The sequence below is a fragment of the Alligator sinensis genome, unplaced genomic scaffold, assembly GCF_000455745.1.
Source record: "Alligator sinensis unplaced genomic scaffold, ASM45574v1 scaffold336_1, whole genome shotgun sequence".
Lineage (NCBI taxonomy): Eukaryota > Metazoa > Chordata > Crocodylia > Alligatoridae > Alligator > Alligator sinensis.
In genome coordinates this window covers 269378-279294 of record NW_005842917.1, presented here as the reverse complement: position 1 = coordinate 279294, position 9917 = coordinate 269378, and the positions used below count along the sequence as shown (strand labels likewise).

General features: G+C 61.8%; 1 protein-coding gene across 1 annotated transcript in view; it reads left to right on the top strand.

Annotated features, from left to right (window-relative positions):
* Nucleotides 1-9679, top strand: part of PRRC2A (proline rich coiled-coil 2A) — a 21731-nt gene extending 12052 nt beyond the window's left edge. Inside the window, 17 exon segments of the mRNA XM_025192353.1 lie at nucleotides 7-838; nucleotides 1926-2200; nucleotides 2436-2545; nucleotides 2646-2775; nucleotides 3185-3270; nucleotides 3371-3580; nucleotides 3757-3903; nucleotides 4263-4358; nucleotides 4450-4567; nucleotides 4966-5024; nucleotides 5133-5212; nucleotides 5293-5536; nucleotides 6464-6562; nucleotides 6643-6822; nucleotides 7202-7260; nucleotides 9121-9202; nucleotides 9548-9679. Coding sequence (XP_025048138.1) covers nucleotides 7-838; nucleotides 1926-2200; nucleotides 2436-2545; nucleotides 2646-2775; nucleotides 3185-3270; nucleotides 3371-3580; nucleotides 3757-3903; nucleotides 4263-4358; nucleotides 4450-4567; nucleotides 4966-5024; nucleotides 5133-5212; nucleotides 5293-5536; nucleotides 6464-6562; nucleotides 6643-6822; nucleotides 7202-7260; nucleotides 9121-9202; nucleotides 9548-9679 — 2939 coding nt within the window.
* Nucleotides 9680-9917: the final 238 nt, after the last annotated feature.

Below are 9917 nucleotides of genomic sequence, written 5' to 3'. Positions count from 1 at the left end.
GCCTCTCAGGGGGGGGTGGCAGCCGTGGTGGGCGTGTCTTCACACCCCGTGGTGTCCCCTCACGCCGGGGCCGAGGCGGTGGTGGTGGGCGGCCCCCTCCTGGTGGAGCCTGGAGCCCTGCAGGAACCAAGATCAAGCCTGGTAAAGATCCATCACCACCTGACAAGGACAAGGCTCCTGAAGACCTTGCAAAGATGGTGGGGCCACCACCAGGCCCTGGCTTTGAGCGCCCGCCCCGGAGAAGACGTCATGGGAGATCCCAGCAGCAGGACAAGCCCCCCCGGTTCCGGCGACTGAAGCAGGAGAGAGAGAACGCAGCCAGGCTTAATGGGACTGGGGGGCACCCTTACCCCCCGGCACCAGCCCCTGTTTCCGGGCCTCCGGTTGAGGAGGTGGCGGTGGCAGCCATGGTGGCCAAAAATGCTGCTGCTCGCCGGGCCAAATCCCCCGATCTCTCCAACCAGAACTCGGACCAGGCCAATGAGGAGTGGGAAACAGCCTCAGAGAGCAGTGACTTTGCTGAGCGCCGCGGAGGCGCTGAGAAAGACCCGGCTCCTGGAGGGCCTCCAGCTCAGACCTTCAAGGGGAATTCGGGGCCCAGTGGGGGAGGCGGGGGCACCATCGGGCCTGCCCCTGGAGCCCGGGCACCCGGTGCTGACCTGAGCCTGGCCCAGCGTAAGGAGATGTCCAAGCGCAGCTTTTCTAGCCAGCGCCCCGGCATGGAGCGACAGAACAGGCGCTCAGGGCCCGGACCTGGCGGGGGCAGGGCTGGAGGCTGTGGAGGGCCTGGAGGAGGGAGAGGAGACAAGAGGAGCTGGCCCTCGCCCAAGAACCGTGGGTGAGGCCCTGGCGGGGATGGGGTGAATGGGACTGGGGTGGATGGGGGGAGATGGGGGGGCACTAATGAAGGCAGACCAAGAAGGAATGGAGGAAAGTTAATGGAGTTGGACCAGGGTGGATGGGGGACCCAAATATGGAACAGACCAGGGTGTGGATGGGGGCACTTTTAATGGGATGGACCTTTGTAGATTGGGGGGCATTAATGGGGATGAACTGGGCTGGATGGGGGGCTGTTTATAGGGACAGAATAGAAGGGATTATTGGGGCCAGGAGGTATTAATAGGAACAGTCGGGCCTATTAAAGTTTGATCTGTCCCTGTGAATGCTCCTCCCTTCCTCCCTCCCAACAGTTGTGGGGAAGTAAATGGTGACAGACTGAGATGGATGGGTAGAGGGTAGGAGGGATGGATGGGGAGCCTGTAGGGAGGTGTTAAGGAGGGCAGCCTGGGATATAAGGTGGCCGTTTGTTCTATTTTATACTGGACTTTCCCTCACCGAGGAGCTGTCCTGTATTCTGGAGATGTCAGAGGCCATCCTGTTGGGATGCTGGAGGGGCATTAATATGGGTGGACTGGGGTGGTTGGGGCATGTTAATAGGGGCAGACTGAGATTGGTTTGGGGGGGCATTCAAGGGAACCATTTGTGGGGGTTGTTCATTGGGATGAAGGAGAGTCTTGATTAGGATGGACAGGGCTGGATGTGGGGAGCATTTATGGGGATAGACCAGGATGGATGCAGGCATTTATTGGGGACAGGTGCAGCAGACTGAGGGGGGGTGGTGCTAATGAGGACAGACTAGGTCTGAATTGGGCCTAGGGGGTGGCTAACGGGGCAGTGCTAATTGGGCCAGACAGGGCGTTCTAAGTGGAGGGAGCGCTAATGGGGACAGAACAGGGCAGGGCTGATGCCCACTGTGTGGGCGAAGGCACTTACGGGGGCACCAGTGATGCCCAGCAAGGAGATGCCCATCTTGAGAGGGGCTGCAGGGGTGTAACATCAGGGTCAGACAGGGGGCAGAACTGGGGTGAGGCAGGGACCTGGGGGTGAGGGGGCCCAGCCCTGACCCCTTCCCCCCCCCCCCCCAGGCGCCCGGCTGAGGACCACTCCCCAGGCCTGGGCCTGGCACCGGCCCCCAATGCCGTATATTGCTTGGACCGCGTCATTCCCAGCGACCCGGCCGGCATCCAGCAGGCCCTGGCTGAGCTTGGTGCCCGCCATGGCACCCGCGCCAAGGCCCCTGCCCCACCTGCCACCACCACCTCTCCGGGGCCACCCTTTGCCCCTGCCACCACTGCCCCCCCTGGCGGCCCCACGCTGCCCCTGGGGCACTTTGAGAGGGGCAGCAGGGGCATCAGCACAGGTAATACACCACCTTTCTCTCTTCTCCACTGACAACCAAGGGATGCAAGGGCTAGTATGCCTTGGAGGAGCCAAGCAGCTCCCCTTGCCCCCAGCCACCCTGGGGGGTGGGGGGCAGATGAGGCCAGTACCAGCCATGGGATGGGATCCTGCATCCTGTGAAGGAGCCAGACCCCCACCCTCGTCAAGCCTGGGGTTGACATGACTTCATTTCCATTCTCCTCTCCCAATCTCAGACTCTCGGTTCCTGGACAAGCCACAGCTGCTGCGCTCTGGCCCCCTGCGTGACCCTGCTGGGGTTAGCAGCCTCCTAGCCAAGCCCCGGCACCCGCCAGCCAAGCCTGAGGTGAGGTTAAGGGAGTTGGGGGACCTGGGGGGCTCAAGGGGGTCATGGGGGAGGGATTCATGCTGTCCACAGGTGCCAGTCAGTCACGCTTTCATTCCAGGACCCCCTGGGCTATCCCCACGGCTCTGTGTTTCCCGAGACCAAACCGGATCCTCCCGGCCCAGAACAGAGAGGCCGCGGGGCCTCAGCCGAGGGGCTGGCACCCCAGATCTGGAGCCGCCTGCAGACCAGTAAATGTCCAGAACTGGGAAGGAGCTCCTACGGGGGTGGGGGGCTCTTTATGGGGACTGACTGGGCAGCCTGGGGCAGGGGCTTTTTATAAGGACAGGCAGGTGTTGTTTTTTGGGATGGACCAGGCAGCCATGGGGGGCCATTTATGGGGATGGGTCAGATGACCTTGGTGGCCTCAGGGGCCCCTAATGAGACAGACCAAGGAGCCATGGGATTCTGATGAAAATGGGCAGGAAAGCATTAATGAGGATGGACCAGGCAGCTGCAGGAGTGCGGACATATCTGGGGACAAACTGGGTTCACTCCTTATTCCCCTTGAGCTACAAGATCTGGGTCAGACATGGTGAGGGAGCAGTAAAACCCATCCCCTGCCCCATCCCCTTAACTCTGTCTGCCCCCCCTCCCCAGATGCCACCAGGAAAAGCTACCGCCCAGGCTCTGTGGAGCCCTGGATTGACCCCTTGAATGCCTTCGAAGACATCGCCAGCACCGAGGTGAAATTTGGGGCCAGTGAAGGGCTGGAGTATCCCCAGGGGGTCACTGGGGTGTGCTCCCTCCCTTCATGATGTCCATAACCTGACCCTTCTGTCCTAGATGAGCCAGTCAGACAGCGGTGTGGACCTGAGCAGCGACTCGCAGGCCTCCTCAGCTGCCTGCAGCCAGCGCAGCTCCCCTGATGGGGGCCTTAAGGGGGCTCCTGAGGCCGGCCCGGGGGGTAAACGGCCCGGGGACCCCCTGGCCCCCGGCCCAGAGGGGGCCGAGCCCAAAGAGCAGAGACGGAGGCTGCCAGGCAGGGACAAAAAGGTATGATGGGGCTGGACGGGGAGGTTACAGTGGGGTCCTAATGGGGACAGCAGTGAGGGTTGGGGAGAGATGTTTATGGAGACAGAGGGGCACCAGGATAGAACATCTGTCTCCTCTTCTTGCTCTCCTTCATCTGGGACATGTCCTAACTGTCCCCCTTCCTTCCCCCCACCAAGGCCCTGCCCCGTGACCCCCCACCCGACCCCATCGGCACAGAGCGGTCACAGCGAGCCCGGGAGGCCGGGGAAGGGGTGGGGCCCCCCGAGGCTCCACCCCCCCGTGAGCCCTCAGCACCCCCTATCCAATTTGGAGTCAGCGACAAGGTGAGGGGCCCGGATGCCTGGGTTCTTTTCTTTTTGGGGGTGGGTGCGTATTGGGAAGCTCAGATGCCTGGGTTCTCTTCTAGAGAGATCAAGCACCAGGATAGCTGGGCTCTCATTTCCTGTGCGGGGGCGCTAAGGAACCCAGATGCCTGGGTTCCCTTCTCCTGGGGCAGGGGTTGGGGATCCTGGGGTTCTGCATTTTTTATTTTTATTTTTTCCTTTTGGAGTTTGGGGGGCTGATGACCCTGGATACTTGGGTCCTCTTTATGCCCTAGTAGGGGTGTGGGGCCCAGGGACCAGGCCCCAGCACCTGGGTCCCTCCCCTCATGGTCCACCTGCTTCTTTCCCACCCCTGGCAGGATACGGATCTCCGGCTGCTGCCGAGCGACACAGGCAAAGCCAGCAAAGAGACTCCACCCCCTGGTCCTACCCTGGTCCCACCCAGTGGTGATACGGTGAGTGGGGTGGGGGCTGGACCCTGCTTGGCCCCTGGACTCCTCAGTTTCCCCCAGCCTCTCTCCTCACCTGCTGCTCTTGCCCACCCAGCTGGACTCTGGCCCCCGTGACTGGGAACTCCTAGCACCCCCCAGTGAGCCCAAGGCCTCAGCTCCTGGCCCAGGCACTGGGCCCCATGGACTCCCCGCAGAGACCCCAGCGTTCTCAGGTGGGGGCTGGAGGTGGCAGGTTGGCAGAAAGCAGGGGTGGGGGAAGCTTGGGGGCTGTGAGGGTGGCTGGGATACATTTATGGGGTTTGGGGGGCAAGTTGGCAGGGTTGGGGGGCAGTGGAGGTGATTGGAATCAGATTGGTAGAGATGAGAGGGCTGGGGGTAGGTTGTGTCAGGGGTGAGCCCGGAGGTAGGCTGGCAGGAGTAGGAGCAGGGGGGTTGTGGGAGTGGCTGGGGGCAGGTTGGTGAGGGGGCATAGGGTTAGTTAGGTAGGCTGGTAGCTGCGGGTGGGGTAGCTGGGCAAACGTGGGGGTTGTTAAATGACTTGGGCAGGGCAGTTTTGGGAGGGCTGAGCCTGACCCTTTGCGATCTCGCTTGTCCTTGTTGCCCCACCCAGGTGAAAGGGGGCAAAACCAGCGCCTCTATCCTGAGCTCTTCTACAGCAACCAGGTTCAGGTAAGGTCCCTGATTTGGTGGGGAATATATATGTGGCACATGATAGTTGGGAAATTATGGTATCTCTAGATCCTATTGGCTACAGTTCTGACACCCTCTCCCCCCCAGGTGTCCAGCGCCCCCGTGGACTCCCAGCTGGGAAGTGGCAGCAGTTTCCGCCCGGGCACCCCATCGCTAAACCCATACAGGTGAGAGCTCCCCACAGAGCCAGCTGCAGTCCCTGTCCCCATTACACCCAACCTAATACCTTTCTGTGCAACTCCCGCAGGTCGCAGCCCTTGTACCTCCAGCCCAGCCCAGCACCCGCCTCGGCACCCACCCCAGTGCTGCCTGGCTCGGCCCTGCTGTCGGGGCTGCCACTCAAGGGCCCTTTCATGGAGTTCCCAGCCCTGCCAGGGCCTGAGCTGGCCAAGCTACCAGGGGCTGGGCTGCTCTACCCACCCGCCCCCTCCTTCATCTACAACCCACCCTTCTGCAGCAGTCAGCTGCCCCCTGAGCAGCCCTTGCTCCAGGTCAGGTCTCCAGGGGGCAGAGTTTGGGGTCTGAGGGGCGGGGTCTGGGTTAGAGGGATGGGGCTTAGGGCATAGTATGCAGAGTTTGAGGGTGGGATTTGGTCCCAAGTGTGGAGTTTGAGTTTGGGGCAGGGCCTGGTCTAAGGTGGGTGGAGTGTAAAGGTTGGGGGTGCAGCCTAGGCTGAGGGTGCCAAGTTACTGGGTGTGGGTGATTTCCATAGGTGGGGGAGCAGAGCTTAAGGTGAGGGTAGTGGGTAATTGGGTGTGGGAGATTTATGTAGGGACCAGGCAGTTGGTGGGGAGGGAACCTGAGGCAAGGGGGTAGAGCCACTGTTGTCACTCAGTAGGCTGGGTTATGGGGAAAGGGGTGGGGCTTCAAGAAGGGGGAGGGGCAAGGAGCAGGACCATTGGGTCTGGATGGCTTCTGTGGGGGAGTAGTTGGTGTGGGTGGAGCCTGGGGAAAGGGGTGGAGTTTGGGGGGCAGAGGAAGGAGGTGGGGCTGTTGGGGGTGGGTGATTTTTGTAGGAGACCATGTGGTTTGGGGGTGGAGCCTGGACAGGCCCACTGGATGTTGCATTGCTATAGGCTGTTGTGTTATGGGAAGGGGGCAGGGGCTCAAAGGGGTGGGGTTTGGGACATGGACAGGACCATTGCACGTGCATGGGGGTGGGAAGGTGGGGCCTCAGTGAGGGGTGGAGCTGTTTGGTGGTTTATGGATCTGTGAAGTGGCTGGCAGGGCAGAGTCTGGGGAAGGTGGTAGAGCTTGAGCAGAGGGAGGGGATGGAGAACAGCTGCATGGGGGCGGAGTCTAGGGCAAAGGCTGCTGGAGCTACTAGCTTCTATAGGGTACTGGGTTGTGGGTGGGGTGAGGCTTGGAGTGGCCTCACCCTCTGACTCCGCCTTCTCTGACTCTGGCTCCACCTCCAGGTGCGGCAGGAACTGACACCCCCCTCAGACTTCTACCCGGGTGCCCTCCCCCAAGGCAGCCAGAGCAGCTTCCTGCCCCCGGCTGGCCCCACCCAGCAGGTAGTCTCTGCCTCCTGCTCTGCCCTGTCCCCTCCAGGCTGAACCCCCTCCTCTAACCCCGCCTTCCTCCCACTATGCAGGTGTTGCTGCCCATGGTGGACTTCAGCTCAGGAGGGCCGGCACCAGGGCCTCCACCACCACCCCCCATGCCCCTGGTGCCCCTAGCCCAGGCCCTGCGGCCCCCACCAGGGCAGTTACCGCCTGGGCGCCTGGTACCCTCGGCCGTGAGGCCCTTCCCACCCGGTGTGGGGCGCGCCGAGGTACCAGGGCAAGGCTGGGGAGTGAATGTGTGGGTGGACTTGTTTTGGGGAGGCTTATGGGAGCAGGGGTAAATGTGGGGCTATAAGGAAGATGTTGGGTGTAAGGGTGGGGGCAGGTTTGTGGGGGCAGATGAGGGAGTTTTTTGGCGGGAGGGATAGTTCTAGGGAGGCCTGTGGGGCAGGGGCAGGCTTCAGCTGAGTGGAAGGAAGTGGGGGGCAGGTCTGGGGATAGATCAGGCTGGGGTTTAGGGGGCTTGGGGTGATTGTGGGGGGGAATTTGGGGAGCAGAGGGGGTGGAGGCAGGGCTGGGGCAGTTTGAGGGGGGCTGGGAAAGGTTTTGGGCCCCTCCTGACCAGTCTCCCCGCCCCCCACTCCCCAGTTGCATCCTCTGGACATGAAGCAGTTCGAATACCGCAAGCCGGGCACCACGGGGGGCAGGTGAGTTTGGGGGCTGGTCTGTGGGGGACTCCCATCTTGCTGTTTTTGGGGTTCACTTAGGGGTCCCCTTCATCTTCCTTCCCCCTTATAGTGTCCCCCAGAGGTCCTCTCACCTCCCTTCCCCCTTAAGGGTCCCCCTCATCCTGTCTTCTCTCCCTGGCTCTACCTAGGGGTCTCTTCAGTTCTTAACTTCCCACCCTGTTTTGGGGTCCCCTGAAGGGTCCCCCGCCCCCCTTCTGTCTATTAGGTTTCCCCCATCTCCCGCTCAGTTCTTTTTGGGGTCCATTGAGGGGTCTGCGCATCTCCCCCATCTCTTTTAGGGTTCACCCAGGGGTTTTTCCATCCCCCCATCATCTTTTGGTGTCCACTAAGGAGCCCCTGTCCCTTAGGCTCCATGCAGGGATCTTCTCAAACCTTCCCCCCCCCATTTGGGGTCCCTCCAGAGGTCTCCTTATCCACCACTTTCTCCCTTAGAGTTTACCAAGGGGTCTCCTGATTTTTTTTTTTTGGTGGGGGGGGTTCTTCCCCATCCCCATTTTAGGGTGTCCCCACCATTCCCTCTTCAATCTCCTTTTGAGGTCCATCAAGGGGTCCCCTCATCCTGGGCCTTCTCCCTTGGGGTCCGCTAGGGCCACCCCATCCCCTTTTCCCATTTGGGGCCTCCTCAAAGGTTCCCCCCACCCCCTCTCCCTTTTAGGGTCCCCTATCCCCTCTTCACCCCCACCCCCTTTGGAGTCCATGAAGGGATTCCCTCTAGGGTTGCACAGGTAGAGAATTTTTATGCTGATAGCAATGGCCAATTTTTAACTAACTGTTTTGGCCGATACTGATCGGATTTCATTATGCAGCCAGACAGCTTGGAGAGCAACGTCCAGCTGGTAAGTCTGTTGTGGGGGAAGAGGGAAGGGGCATGTGGGGGGAAGATTGAGGCCCCTGTGGGGAAGAAGGGAGTGGGGCAGGGGCAGACACTGCACAGTCGGGGCAAGGCACAGGATGGAGCCGTGACTTATTGGGGGGGGGCATTCTCCCCTGGACCTGTATGTGCGGTGGGTGGGCTGCTGGTGCAGGCTGGAGCTGGGCTGCACCAGGCGCTGCCCGGTGCAGGGCTGGGCCAAGCTGTGCTCGGGGCGGATGGCGGGGCTGGAAGGGGGCTGGGGGGGGGGAGGGGGCTTCAATCACCCCAAAATTCACCACCGCCACCCTCCCTGAGCGCAGCCTGACCCAGCTCTGCACTGGAAAGAACCCGGCCTGCCCTAGCCCCCAGCAGCAGCCCGCCCATGCCCCATGTGCAGATCCAGGGGCACATACCACCCCCCATGCCCTCCTGTGAGTCAAGTAGCAGGAGGAGCTGCCTCCCACTCGCACCCCTCACACAAATCACTCAGGCTCCATCCCACGCCTGACCTGGCTGTGCAGCACCTTTCCCAGCCCCAGCCCCACTCCCTTCCTCACTGTGGGAGCCTCAAATACGGCCCCATGCCCCGTCCTTCCCCCCTCGCCCCTTCCCCCACAACCGACTTACCCATCAGACGCTGCTCTCCATGCTGCCGGGCTGCACTCCTCACACCTGCGTGCTGTGTTGCAGCTGAGCCCATGCACAGGGCATTTATCCGTGGCATTATCAGCTACATCCAGTGCAGACAGTTCCCCTCATGTTAGTGCCAACCTGATATCAGACAGATTTACTGGTGCACCTCTAGTTCCCTCATCTTCTTTGGGGTCTAGCAAGATGTATTTGCATCCTCCCCTTCCCTTTGGGGTTCCCCATCCACCCACAGGGGGTCCCCTGGGTGTCCCCCATCTCCCCTCCCCCACTTTGGGGGGTCCCCCATTCATGCTCTTCCCCTCATCCCCCTTCAGCCCCTTCACCACCAGGCTGAAGACCCCAGGGCCCGGCTATGGGGGCAGCTTCCGGACCCCCCGCTACGACTTCGGCCCGCCGGTGCGTGCTGGTGGCAAGGGGAGGGACCACTGAGGGAAGGGCCGGGGTCAGCAGGTTACTTAGGGACCTGGGGAGGTGGGAAGGGGGTGGCATTTCCTTGGCAAAGGAGTAGGTGGACATTGGGACAAGCTGAGAGGGGAGGGGCTTGTGGGCAGAGGTGGGGTCTCAGGGTTGGGGGAGGGGCCAGGGTGGGGGCAGGGTTTCCTGGGCTGGAGGAAGGGGGCAGTGATGAGGTGGGTGGAGTCTTGCGGATTCTTTCTGATTTGGTCCCCTCTTTCTCGACTGGCCCCCTTTCCTTTTTCTTTCCTCTCCCCCCCCCTCCTGATTGGTCCCCTCTCCCCACAGGTGTCACAGGCGGATGGCCCCCCCTCGGTCCCCAGGCCCCGGGGACGCCCCCCTCGGGGGACAGGCCTGATCCCAGCCTGGCCCCCCCCCGCTAAGCTGGGGCCTGGGGGTCACAAAGGGGGTGGAGCCTGAGGGGGACCTGCCCTGTCTGGGCTGCTACAACTGGAATTGCCCTGGGGGGGAGGGGCAAGAGTGGTTTCTCACCCCTCCACGCCTGTCACGAGCTGCTCCGATTTCCGTGGGGTCATCCAATAATTTGTGGGGGGGCAGGGCAGAGTGTATATAGATATAAATATATGCGTGGGCGGGGCTGGGACTGCAGCTCTTCCCCTCCTCCCAGTGGCTGGGAGGGGCCAGCACCCAGCCCCAC